Source organism: Nicotiana sylvestris, chromosome 11 (genome assembly GCF_000393655.2).
Source record: "Nicotiana sylvestris chromosome 11, ASM39365v2, whole genome shotgun sequence".
NCBI classification, from domain to species: Eukaryota; Viridiplantae; Streptophyta; class Magnoliopsida; order Solanales; family Solanaceae; genus Nicotiana; species Nicotiana sylvestris.
Genome location: NC_091067.1, coordinates 136,047,102 through 136,061,482, shown reverse-complemented (window position 1 = coordinate 136,061,482; position 14,381 = coordinate 136,047,102). Strand labels below are relative to the sequence as shown.

The window sequence follows — 14,381 nt, the reverse complement described above, 5'->3', positions numbered from 1 at the left end:
GCTCCAAAACCAAGATACGAGTTCGATACCATCAAGAAATTGCATTAATTCACTTCTAAAAGCCTTTATATTTTTCATCAAATAATTTTCTTTAAAAATTCTTTCTCGAGCTTGGGACCTCGGAATTTGACTTCGAGCATACGCCCAAGTCCCATATTTTACTACGGATCCTACGAGAGCGCCAGATCACGGGTCCGGGTCCGTTTACCAAGAATATGTACCAAAGTCAACTTTAATCAATTTTAAAGGTCATTTTCCTTATTTCACTTAGATTCCACATAAAAAGCTTTCCGGAAAACGCGCCCGGACTGCGTACATAAATCAAAGTGAGACAAAAAGGGGTTTTTAAGGTCTCAGAACACATAGTCGACTAATAAAAATAAGTGATGACCTTTCGGGTTATCACAAGTTTTGTCCAAAACTAATAAATATCAACCCAGAGAGAGAAAACTGTATATAAAGTAATAAATTTGATCATTATAAATATCTTGTTACTTAATTAGAGTTAATTGATGAACTTAGATAATAAAAGAAAGAAAAAATTTAGAATTTTATATTTATGTTATAATTAATTACACACACACACACACACACACACACACACATATATATATATATATATATATATATATATATTCATTTTAAAATATTAAATACCATATATAATATTTATTTTTTTTAAATTAAACCAAATACCGTATCGAATACCAATTATCAAAATTTTTGATTTCGTTATTTACCAAATTATACACAATCCTACCTCCATTAAAAGAACCATATCAGTCTTGAACTCTTGACCTAGTGGTTCTAGAAAACTTCCTCAACCTCGTTGACCAAAAGCGACTGATGTCATCCAATCAACAAGAAACATTATTTCAACGAAGTCCAAAATTGAGTGGGTAGTGTCCATGTGTCTATGGGCAAGATTGTTATGCTTATGATCCCAACCCTACAAGACAACTTATTACCAACAGCCCTCTACAATTCTCACCACTTGCTAGCGCACTTAGATTTATCACTGGCTCCGGAAGAGAGCATCCCACAACATAAAGGTTTAATGAAAATAATGTTATGGAAATGCTGAGCAACTCATAATCAAGAATTCCGCCAGAATCTCAGGTTCTTGCTCACATGGAACAACCCCTCTATCATGTGCCTCACAGAAACAAAAATGGCTGATCACAGCGAGCTACTCATGGAGTTCAACTACACAGACTTAATCCAAGTTGCAACTCAAGGCCCATCAGAAGGTATAGTTATTCTCTGGCGCGCCCATGAATTGGTTATAAACACAGTAGCAATCACAAGTCAAGAGATACACACCTCTGTCAAATTAAATAAATCACTTTCATGGTTACTATCATTAGTTTATGCTAGCAATAATTTTACCGATACGAAAATACTATTGAACAATCTACAAACAGTGCATGAACATTTTAGTTGTGCATGGCTCCTATGTGGTGACTTCAAAGAGGTCTCCACCTCTAAGGAAAAATTTGGCGGATCACCTATTAATATAAAAAAATCCTCCACTTTCAACAAATACCTTAATAATATTAAAATGATTGATCTAGGATTCTCATGACCTAGGTACACCTGGACCAACAAACCTAATTTTAATCACCAAAAAAAACCATCCAAACACTATCATCATGAAAAGACTGGATAAATTCTACGGTAACACTAAATGGCTAGAATTATTCCAAGACTCAACTGTCAAGCACCTAACACGTACTAACTCTGATCACTGCCCCCTAATTCTTAATTTAACCAAACTTTACTCCAAATCTACTCCAACCTTCAAATTTGAAACGATGTGGTTGCAACACCCTTAATTCCTGGCGAGACGAAAACGACTATTCTAAGGGACTAAACAACTTCATAGACCTAGCTAATCACTGGAACATTCACACTTTTGGGAATATCTTTTACAAAAAAATATCATAATTGCCCGACTGAAAGGACTTCAAAATATGAAACCAGGAAACAAAAACTATTTCCACTATAATCTTGAAAATCAACTAATTACGAATTTTAATAACTTACTCCGAATAGTAGAGGAATACTGAAAATTAAAATCCCGCGTCCAATGGCTTAACGATGGAGATGCTAATACATCCTACTTCCACCTCTCCACAATAAAAAGACGTAGATAAAATAGAATCCTAATTCTCCATGATTCACTAGGAAATTGGACTTTAGACATCCACACTATTCATGATACAATCCTCAATTACTACCAAAACTTTTTTACTACTCAATTAACACATTGCCAAAATAAATTTATTCATACCTTCTTAAATTCTCTCGCAAATGATGACATCCAAGCATTATAAAGACCCTTATCCACTTCAGAGATCACAAATTCAGTAAACTCATCCAAACCTCTTAAAGTTTCGGGCCCGGATGAACTGCACCACATTTTCTTCCAAAAATTTTGGTCGAAAATAAAGCAAGAAGTAATATACACCTGCCAACAAGCCTTCCTTACATCTACTATTTCCCCCGAAATAAATAAAACAAAAATTATCCTCATCCTCAAGACTAACTTTCCTGAATCCATACACCAATACAGACCAATTGGCCTATGCAATACCATATACAAGATCATTCCTAAAATTATTGTTAAAATAATCAAACCTCTCCTTCCAAAATTAATCAATCCAACTCAAAGTAGATTCCTAAAAGGTCGTAAGACAGATGACAACATCATCCTTGTACAGGAAATCATACATTCTTTTAAATATGTGAAAAAGGAATTGGATGTGAATTCTAATGATTCGGATAGCTTTGCGAGGTGATTTGGAACTTAGAAACATGATCGGAATGTGTTTTGGAGGTCCGAAGTAGATTTAGGCTTAAATTTGCGAATTGGAATTTTAGGCGTTTTCTGAGTGATAGGTGAGATTTTGATATAGGCGTCGGAATAGAATTTCAGAAGTTGGAGTAAATCCGTTGTATTATTTGTGATGTGTGTGCAAAACTTTAGGTCATTCGGACGAGATTTGATAGACTTTTTGATCGAAAGCGGATTTTGGAAGTATTTGGAATTATTAGGCTTGAATCCGATGATGATTTGGTGTTTTGGTGTTGTTTCGAGGGTTCTGAGGGTTGGAACAAGTTTGAATGATGTTATGGGATATGTTATCATATTTGGTTGAGGTTCCGAGCGCCTCGGGTGAGTTTCGGGTGGTTGAACGGAACAAATTCATGTGGGAAAAGTTGCAAAAAATCTGCTGTTGGTGTTGCAGACATTTGGCCTTCGCGTTCGCGAGTGGGCTCTCGCGTTCGCGAAGGGTTAGGGTGTGAGGTAGGAAGTTTGGACTTCGTATTCGCGATGGGTGTCCCACCTTCGCGAAGGGTTAGGTGCAGTTTTCATCGCAAATGCGATGAGTTTCCCGCGTTCGCGTCGAGTAAATGGGAGCATCTGCGTCCAAGTTCATTGTGCTTCACGTTCGCGAGCTAGGTGCCGTGTTTGGGATGGGTTGAGGAGCTGATGCTTTGCTTTCGCATTTAGGATGTCACGTTTGTGATGAAGGATTTAAGTGGTCAACGGATTTTGTGCTTCGCAAACGTGAGGCGTTGACCGCGTTTGCGAAGAAGAGATTTAAATTGCTGGGCAGAATGTTTAAAAGACCAATTTCATGATTTTTGGCCATAGTTCACAATTTTTGAGTTAGTTTTGGAGCTTTTTGAGAAGAATTGAAGAGGGAATCAAAGGGAAACACTTGGAGGTAAGATTTATGGCTTTAATACTAGATCCTATTGTGATTTCTACCTAATTAAACATGAAATTTGTGGAATCTAAAGCCTAAAATTGGGGAGTTAGGGCTTGGAATTTGAGAATTTGATTTGAGGATTTGAGGGGTCATTTGTGGTCGGATTTTGATGTATTTGATGATTCTAGTTTTGTGATTTTTGTGGGAATCCGAGACATGGGCTCGGGGGTCGGGTTTGGCCAATTTTGGGATTTTTTATGTAAATTCGTTATTTTCGAGTGGGCTTTTGTTTCCTTAACATATTTTGATGGTATAAATCTATTTTTGGTTAGATTTGGAGCATCCAGAGGCCGATTCGAGAGTCAAGGGCATCGCGGGCTAGAATTTGGATCGGATAAAGGTAAGTAATGATTGTAAATGTTGTCCTGAGGGTATGAAACCCCGGATTTCACATCTTTGTGCTACTTTGAGATGACACACACGCTAGATGACGAGTGTGGGGTTGTGAACCATTGGAGATTATGACTTAGTCCGTCCCGTGTGACTGTTAAGTCGCGTATTTGATTGAAAACTGGTTGATATCGTTGTGTATTTAAAAGTATTATCATGTTTGGACTTAATGCCATATTGGGGCCTCGTGCCAATTGTTTTGGACCCTTAAGGGGATTTTTACTACTATTCTTCACTGCTTTGACTTTATATTTGTACTCAATCATGTTGTATTATACTATTTTCATAACTTAGCCATATTTACTCCGTTTTGATATTTTAAATGATATTTTGGGCTAAGCATCATGTTTTACTGTTGCCCGGGTGGATTGAGAGATTTTTGACTGAATGAGGTCGAGGGCCTGTGTTGTGAGGATATTATGGGATCGGGCTGCGCGCCACAGCAGTGTTGTACTTATTCATGATTATGAGGTCGAGTACCTGATTTGTTATGCCACGTGGTGACTTGTTATGAGGCTGAGGGCTAGTTGATTATGTCATGAGATGGCTTGATATAGCGCTTGGGCTGTAGGAGCCCCTCTGGAGTCTGCAGAACCCCAGTGAGCGTGGGTACCAAGTGTGAGATGTAATATTGCCTAAGGGCTATTGTTGTTTCATGTTATTGCCCGAGGGGCTAATACGAGTGAATGTGAGGTAGCCCGAGGGGCTAATTTTGATTTATTTTGCCCGAAGGGCGGTTATGGTACTTGTTTTGCCCTAGGGGCTGATTTATATTTGTACCCTTTTCTCACTATTTTCATCACTCTTTTGAACTACTGAAGGATGTTTTAAAAAGGTTTTTACTGAACTGAAATGTTTTTACGAGTTCTATTGTTTTACTGCATTGTTCTGGATTTATACTATTTTTTTATGTAGCATTATGATGTGTTTTACGTGTTTTCTTACTGCTCAGCTACCTTTACTTTTATTACTTACTGAATTGGAGTACTCACATTAATCCATGCACCCTCTGTACAGATCCAGGAGTCTCGGGTCATGCTAGCAAGTGCTGATTTGTCTTCCAGCAGGTTTTTCGGAGTAAACTAGGTAGCTGCTTGGCGTTCGCAGCCCAGTGTTTCTCCTTCCTATCTTTATTTCACTTTGTACTATCTTTGTTTCATACTATGTTGTCTTTTCATATTTCTAGACGAGTTGTAGATGCTCATGACTGGTGACACCCTGATGTCGGGCTGTATTTTGGTTTCTGCACTGTTTTATCCTACTTTATACTATGGGATGTTAGCTTGTTAATGTCTTTAAATGATTTATTATTAATTTTTCTATTGATTGGGGTTTATGTCAGCTGGCCTAGTTTCACGATAGGCGTTATCACGACCAGTCCATTTTAGAGTCGTGACAAGTTTGTATTAGAGCCTAGGTTACTTAGGTCTCACGAGTCATGAGCGGGTTTTTTAGAGTCTCGCGGATCGGTAAGGAGACGACTGTATTTATCCTTGGGAGGCTGCAAAACCTTTAGGAAAACTTCATATTCTTGGATTCTTGTAATGCGAATCTGTTGATCCGAGTACTAAATCTCTGTTATTCTCTTCTCTCATAGATGGTGAGGACATGTGCTACCGGTCAGGATGGACGACCACTAGCTGGGGCCATTAGAGTCCGAGGACACAGTCGAGGCCGTGGTAGGGGCAGGGGTGTAGCCCGCGCAGCAGCTAGGGCAGCACCTGCAGATCCTCCAGCTGCCCCAATTCATGATCAGGTCCTAGTTGTGGACGCTTTAGCAGCACCAGCTCAGGCACCAGCTGTGCCCATTGTGATTCCAGGCCTTTAGGAGGCCCTGGCCTAGATTCTATCAGTGTGCACTAGCCTAGCTCAGGCGGTCTCAGTTACTACAGCCACAGCTAATTCTCAGGTCGGGGGAGGCACTCAGACTAACATCGCTCACACACCTGAGCAGGTTGTGCAGGGACTTCAGACACCGGGGGCGCCTCCAGCCCAGCCGGTTGCAGCTGCTCAGAACTATATAGCTCTTGTTATGCTAAAGGATGAGCAATGCAGGTTGGTGAGGTTTGGTAGACTTCAGCCTCCGACTTTCAGTGGTACAGAGGGTGAGGATGCCTAGGGTTTCTTAGACAAGTGTCAGTGGATTCTTCATACAGTAGCATTTACTACTTTTTAGTTTTCTGGAGCTGCCTTCACTTGGTGGGAGGCTTATGAGAGGTGTAGGGTTGTTGGTGCAATACCCATTACCTGGAAATAGTTATCCATTTTATTTTAGGACAAGTATGTGCCATAGTCTCGCAAAGAGGAGATACGCAGGCAGTTCAAGCAATTGTATCAGGGATATATAACTGTGATGCAGCATGAGATGAGGTTCTCAGAGTTATCTCATCATGCTGTTTGGTTGGTTCCTACAGATAGAGAGAGGATCAGGAGGATTGTTGATGGCCTCACATATCAGCTTCGGATTCTCATGTCCAGCGAGAGGGTGCCTGGTGCTACTTTTTAGGAGGTTGTTGACATTGCTCGCGAGATTAAGTCAGTTCATCGCCAGGAGCGAGATGAGAGGGAGGCCAAGAGGCCTCGAGAATCTGGTAGTTTTGGTGGTGCTCTTTTGAGGGTCAGTTGCAGCACAACAGAGGCCATCCATTCAGACATGCTCAGTCAGCTAACCCAGGTTATCATCGGGCATCATCGGGTCATGGTTCTCATAGTTCTCATCAGGGCCAGTCATCACTTAGTGCGCTTCCAGCCTAGAGTTTGTCCCGTGCTCCATCAGTTCAGGGCTCTTCTATGATAGGTGCATCTTCTAGTCATTCCGGTGTTAGGGGTTACCTTCAGTCCCCGTCTCCAGCATCAGGGAGTTGTTATGAATGTGGAGAGTTGGGTCACGTATGGAGGCAGTGTCCTCATCGTCTTGGGGGTTCATCTCAATAGAGGAATCAGTCATCGGCTTCAGCGCCAGTTACTTCACCATCACCCACCCACCCAGCTAGGGGTGGAGGTAAGTCAGCTAGGGGTCGCCTCAGAGGGGGAGGTCGATCAGGTGGTGGTCAGGCCCGTTTCTATGCACTCTCAGCTAGACCCGATGTTATTGCTTCAGATGCTGTAATTATAGGTATTGTCTCAGTCTGCCACAGAGATGCCTCTGTGTTATTTGATCCCGGTTCCACTTTTTCATATGTATCATCATATTTTGCTCGTTATTTAGATAAGCCCTGTGAGTCTCTTGTTTCATCTGTTTCTATATCTACTTCAGTGAGCGATACTATTGTTGTGGACCGTGTGTACTGGTTGTGTATGGTGACTATTGGGGGTCTGGAGACCCGAGTGGACCTGTTACTGCTTTGTATGGTGGACTTCAATATGATATTGGGCATGTATTGGCTATCTCCGTATCATGCTATTTTGGACTGTCATGCTAAGACAGTGACATTGGCTATGCCGGGTGTGCCACGGATTAAGTGGCGAGGTTCGACTGATTTTGTCCCTAGTAGGGTGATTTCATTCTTGAAGGCCCAGTGGATGGTTGGGAGAGATTGTCCTTCATACTTAGCCTTTATGAGGGATGTTAGTACAGAGACTCCTAGTATTGACTTTGTTCCTGTAGTGAGGGACTTTCCCGATGTGTTTCCTATAGACCTGTCATGCATGCCATCAGACAGGGATATTGATTTTGGTATTGATCTGGTGCAGGGCACTCAGGCCATTTCTATTCCACCATATCATATGGCACCAGCGGAGTTGAAAGAGTTGATGGAGCAGCTTTAGGAACTCCTGGATAAGGGGTTTATTCGGCCTAGTGTGTCGCCTTGGGGTGCGCCTATTCTATTTATGAAGAAGAATGATGGCATGATGAGGATGTGCATTGATTACAGGCAGTTGAACAAGGTAACAATCAAGAACAAGTATCATTTTCCTCGTATCGATGATCTATTTGACCAGCTTCAACGAGCGAGAGTATTCTCCAAGATTGATATTCGTTCAAGGTATCACCAGCTAAAGATCAGGGACTCAGATATTCTTAAGACAGCTTTCAAGACCCGATATGGTCATTATGAGTTCCTAGTGATGTCTTTTGGGCTGACCAATGCCCCAGCAACATTCATGCATTTGATGAATAGCGTGTTACAGCCTTATCTTGACTCATTCATGATTGTTTTCATTGATGATATTCTGGTCGTGTAGTTAGGAGGAGCACGCAGAGCATTTGAGAGATGTGTTGCAGAGATTGAGGGAGGAGAAACTTTATGCAAATTTCTCCAAGTATGAGTTTTGGCTCAGTTCTATGGCATTCTTGGGGCACGTGGCATCCAGTGAGGGTATTCAAGTTGATCTGAAGAAGATAGAGGTGGTTCAGAGTTGGCCCACACCGTCCTCAGCCATAGAGATTCACAGCTTTCTTGGTTTGGTGGGTTGTTACCGTTAGTTTGTACAGGGATTTTCATCTATAGCATCATCCTTGACCAAGTTGACTCAAAAGGGTGCTCCATTCAGGTGGTCGGATGAGTATGAGGAGAGCTTTCAGAAGCTCAAGATTGCCTTGACCACAGCTCTAGTGTTAGTTTTGCCATCAGCTTCAGGTTCATATACAGTATATTGTGATGCTTCGAGAGTTGGTAATGGGTGTGTGTTGATGCAGGATGGTAGAGTTATTGCTTATGCTTCTTGTCATTTGAATCCCCATGAGAAGAACTACCCTATTCATGATTTGGAGTTGGCTGTCATTGTTCACGCGTTGATGATTTGGAGGCATTATTTGTATGGTGTGTCTTGTAAGGTGTTTACCGATCATCGTAGCCTCCAGCACTTGTTCAAGCAGAAGGATCTCAATTCGAGGAAGCAGGGATGGTTGGAGATGCTAAAGGACTATGATATCACTATTTTGTACCATCCAGGGGAAGGCCAATGTGGTGGCCGATGCCTTGAGTAGGAAGGCGGTAAGTATGGGAAGTTTGGTGTATATTCCTGTTAGGGAGAGACCTCTTACAATTTATGTCCAGGCCTTAGCCAATCGGTTCGCGAGGTTAGATATTTCGGAGCCCAGTAGGGTATTGGCTTGTGTGATTTCTCGGTCTTCCTTATTTGGTCGCATCAGAGAGCGCCAGTATGATGATTCTCATTTGTTTGTCCTTAAGGATAGAGTTCAGCACAACGATGCCAGAGATATGACTATTGGTGATGATGGGGTATTGAGGATACATGGCCGGATTTGCATGCCCAATGTAGATGGGCTTCGGGAGTTGATTCTAGAGGAGGCCCATAGCTCGTGGTACTCCATCCATCCAGGTGCCACAAAGATGTATTAGGATCTGAGATAGCATTATTGGTGGAGGAGAATGAAGAAGGACATTGTGGGATTTGTAGCTCGGTGTCTCAATTGTCAGCAGGTAAAATATGAGCATCGGAGACCGAGTGGCTTGCTTCAGCAAATGGATATACTAGAGTGGAAGGGGGAGCGGATCACTATGGACTTTGTAGTTGGGCTCCCATGGACTTTGAAGAAGTTCGATGTTATTTGGGTGATTGTGGATCGGCTGACCAAGTCCGCGCACTTCATTCCTGTGTATACTACCTATTTTTTAGAGCGGTTGGCAGAGATATATATCTGAGAGATTGTTTGTTTGCATGGTGTCCCAGTTTCCATCATTTCAGATAAAGGTACTCAGTTTACTTCACATTTTTGGAGGTCTGTACAGCTAGAGATGGGTACTCAAGTTGAGTTGAGCACAACTTTTTACCCTCATACGGACGGGCAGTCCGAGTGCACTATTCAGATATTAGAGGACATGTTGCGCGCTTGTGTCATTGATTTTGGAGGGTCGTGGGATTAGTTTCTATCTCTTGCATATTTTTCTTATAACAATAGTTATCAGTCGAGTATTCAGATGGCTCCATATGAAGCTTTGTATGGGAGACGGTGTAGATATCCGGTCAGTTGGTTCGAGCCGGGTGAGGCTGGGCTATTGAGTACAGACTTGGTGCAGGATGCTTTAGACAAGGTGAAGGTGATTCAGGAGAGGCTTCGTATAGCGCAGTCGAGCCAAAAGAGTTATGCTGACAGGAAGGTTCGGGATGTGTCTTACATGGTTGGTGAGAAGGTTCTATTGAAGGTTTCACCCATGAAGGGTGTTATGAGATTTAGGAAGAAGGGTAAATTGAGTTCTCGGTTCATTGGGCCTTTTAAGGTGCTTCGGAGGATTGGGGAGGTGGATTATGAGCTTGCTTTGCCACCCAGATTATCTAGCATGCATCCAGTATTTCATGTTCTATGCTACGGAAGTATATTAGCGATCCGTCTCATGTTTTGGATTTCAGCACAATTTAGTTAGATGATGATTTGACTTATGATGTGGAGCCAGTGAAAGTGCAGTGGAGGAATCGGACCGTGGAGGAGGCTACCTGGGAGATGCGGAGTAGATATCCTTACCTATTTGAGACTTCAAGTATGTTTCTTGACCCGTTCGAGGACAAACGTTTGTTTAAGAGGGGGAAGATGTAATGACCCGACCAGTTGTTTCATGAGTTACCGCTCTGTTTCCCCCATTTCTACTTCTGATTGCCTTGTTTAGTTGTATTATGTGGTATCAGGTTGGTTGGCTCGGGTTCGGAGAGGTTTTGGAAAGAAATGAGACACTTAGTCTCTTTTGAGTAAGCTTAGGTTGGAAAAGTTAACCGTATATTGATTTATGTGAAAAGGGATTGGATGTGAATTTCGATAATTTGGATAGCTTCGGGAGGTGATTTGAGACTTAAGAGCGTGATCGGAATGTATTTTGGAGGTCCGGAGTAGATTTAGGCTTGAATTGGCGAAATTGGAATTTTGGGCATTTTTCGGTTGATAGGTGAGATTTTAATATAGGGGTCGGAATAAAATTCCTGAAGTTGGAGTAGGTCTGTTGTGTCATTTGTGATGTGTGTGCAAAAATTTCAGGTCATTCGGACGAGGTTTGATAGACTTTTTTACCGAAAGCAGAATTTGGAAGTTTTTGGAATTCTTAGACTTGAATCCGATGATGATTTGGTGTTTTGATGTTGTTTTGAGCATTTCGAGGGTTGGAACAAGTTTGAATGATGTTATGAGATATGTTGGCATATTTGGTTGAGGTCCCGAGGGCCTCGGGTGAGTTTCAGGTTGTTGAACGGATCAAATTCATGTGGGAAAAGTTGCAGAAAATCTGTTGTTGGTGTTGCAGACATTTGGCCTTCGCGTTTGCGAGTGGGCTCTCGCGTTCGCCAAGGTTTAGGGTGTGAGGCAGGAAGTTTGGCCTTCACATTCGCGATGGGTGTCCCGCATTTTCAAAGGGTTACGTGCAATGTTCATCGAGAACGCGATGAGTTTCTCGTGTTCGCGTAGAGTAAATAGGAGCAGCTGGGTGCAGGTTCATTGTGCTTCGCATTCGCGAGTTATGTATCGCGTTCGCGATAGTTTGAGGAGCTGAAGCTTCACGTTCACGTTCAGAATGTCGCGTCCGCAATGAAGGATTTAAGTGATCAACGAATTTTGTACTTCGCGAACGCGAGACGCTGACCTCATTCGCGAAGAAGGGATTTAAATTGCTGGGCAGAATGTTTAAAAGACAACTTTCGCGATTTTGGCCATAGTTCACCATTTTTGAGTTGGCTTTGGAGCTTTTTGAGAAGAATTGAAGAGTGAATCAAAGGGAAACACTTTGGAGGTAAGATTTATGAACTTAATACTCAATCCTATTGTGATTTCTACCTAATTAAACATGAAATTTGTGGAATCTAAAGCCTAAAATTGGGGAGTTAGGACTTGGAAATTGAGACTTTGATTTGAGGATTTTAGGGGTCATTTGTGGTCGAATTTTGATGTATTTAATATGTATGAACTCATGATAGTTTATGGATTCTAATTTTGTGATTTTTGTCGAAATCCGAGACGTGGGCCCGGGGTTCGGGTTTTGCCAATTTCGGGATTTTTATGTAAATTAGTTATTTTCGAGTGGGCTTTGATTCCTTATCATATTTTGATGGTATAAATCTATTTTTGGTTAGATTTTGGAGCATCCGGAGGCTGATTCGAGAGGCAAGGGCATCGCGGGCTAGAGTTTGGACCGGATAAAGGTAAGTACTGATTGTAAATGTTGTCCTGAGGGTATGAAACCCCAGATTTTACATCGTTGTGCTACTTTAAGGTGATACACAGACTAGATGACGAGCGTGGGGTCGTGCAACATTGGGAATTGTGACTTAGTCCGTCCCGTGTGACTGTTAAGTTGCGTATTTTATTGAAACTGGTTGATGTCATTGTGTTTTGAAAAGTATTATCATGTTTGGGTTGAATGCCATATTTGGGACTCGTGCCAATTGTGTTGGACCTTTAAGGTATTTTTACTACTATTCCTCACTGCTTTGACTTCATATTTGTACTCAGTCATATTGTATTCTACTGTTTTCATAACTCAGCCATATTTACTCCGTTTTGATATTTTGGGTTGAGCATCATGTTTTACTGTTGCCCAAATGGCTTGAGAGATTTCTGACTGAGTGAGGCTGAGGGCCTGTGTTGTGAGGATATTATGGGATCAGGCTGCGTGCCGCAGCAGTGTTGTATTGATTCATGATTATGAGGACAAGGACCTGATTTGTTACGCCACGTGGTGGCTTGTTATGAGGCCGAGGGGCAGTTGATTATGCCACGAGATGGTGATATAGAACTTGGGCTATAGGAGCCCCTCCGAAGTCTGCATAATCCCAGTGAGTGCGGGTACCCAGTGTGAGATGTGATATTTCCCAAGGGGCTATTGCTATTTCATATTATTGCCCGAGGGGCTGATATGAGTGATTGTGAGGTAGCTTGAGGGACTGGTTCTGTTGGTATTTTGCCCGAGGGGTGGTTATGGTACTTGTTTTGCTCGAGGGGCTAATTTATATTTCTACCTTTTTCTCACTGTTTTCATCACTCTTTTGAACTACTGAAGGATGTTTTAAATTTTTTTTACTGAACTGAGATGTTTTTACGAGTTTTATTCTTTTACTATATTGTTCTGGATTTATACTATTTTGATGTAGCATTATGCTGTATTTTATATGTTTTCCTACTGCTCAGTTGCCTTTACTTTTATTACTTACTGAGTTGGCGTACTCACATTACTCTCTGCACCCTATGTGCAGATCAAGGAATCTCGGGTCACGCTAGCGAGTGTTGATTTGTCTTCAAGTAGGCTTTTTCGGAGTTGACTAGGTAGTTACTCGGCGTTCGCAGCCCAGTGCTTCTCTTACCTATCTTTATTTCGCTTTGTACTAGCTTTGTTTCAGAATATGTTATCTTTTCATATTTTTAGACGAGTTGTAGATGCTCATTACTGGTGACGCCCCGATGTCGGGCTATTTTTTGGTTTTTGCACTATTTTATCCTACTTTATACTATGGGATTTTATCTTGTTAATGTCTTTAAATGATTTATTATTAATTGTTCGGTTGGTTGGGGTTTGTGTCGGCTACTCTAGTTTCACAATAGGCGCCATCACGACCGGGTCCGTTTTAGGGTCGTGACAATAATTATCAATGGAACACCCACTCCTTTCTTTCAACCCTCTAGAGGGATAAGACAAGGAGACCCACTATCACCATACTTATTCATCATATGTATGGAATCATTATCACGCATTATTGAGCAGAATATAGATATTTGCCGGTGGACACCCATACAACTAAATAGAAATGCTCAACTACTCTCACACCTCATGTTTGCAGATGATTTCATCCTACTAGCACAAGCTATCACTTCCAATACTATGATAATAATTGATATATTCCAACAATTAAGTGTAAAATCTGGACAAAGGATCAATTTTCAAAATTCAAAACTTGTTTTCTTAGCTAATGTAAACCCTACTCTTAGCCAAGTAATATCAAATTCCTTAAATATCCTCATTACCACAAAAATAGGCAAATACTTAGGAGTACCAATCGCTCATAACCAACCTAAAACAGCTGAATACCAATACATTATTCATCGAGTCACCTTCAAACTATCTGGCTGGAAATTAAAATTTCTATCCACAGCGGGAAGGACAACCCTAATCAAATCCGTCCTAAACACAATTCCCAAATACGCAATGCAAATTAATCTACTACCACCCAAACTAATACAGAAACTTGAACAAATTCAATGCAATTTCCTTTGGGGATCAACAGATCAAAAATATAAATTGCATTTAATAAACTGGGACAAGATCAACACTCCAA

The 14,381-nt window shown here is 41.4% G+C and overlaps 1 protein-coding gene across 1 annotated transcript; it reads left to right on the top strand.

The window, feature by feature from the left end:
- Positions 1-1,171: 1,171 nt before the first annotated feature.
- Positions 1,172-7,937, top strand: LOC138881688 (uncharacterized). Its single transcript, XM_070161938.1, has 3 exons — positions 1,172-1,250; positions 6,584-6,661; positions 7,378-7,937. The coding sequence occupies exons 1-3, from the start codon at positions 1,172-1,174 to the stop codon at positions 7,935-7,937; spliced, it is 717 nt and encodes a 238-aa protein (XP_070018039.1).
- Positions 7,938-14,381: the final 6,444 nt, after the last annotated feature.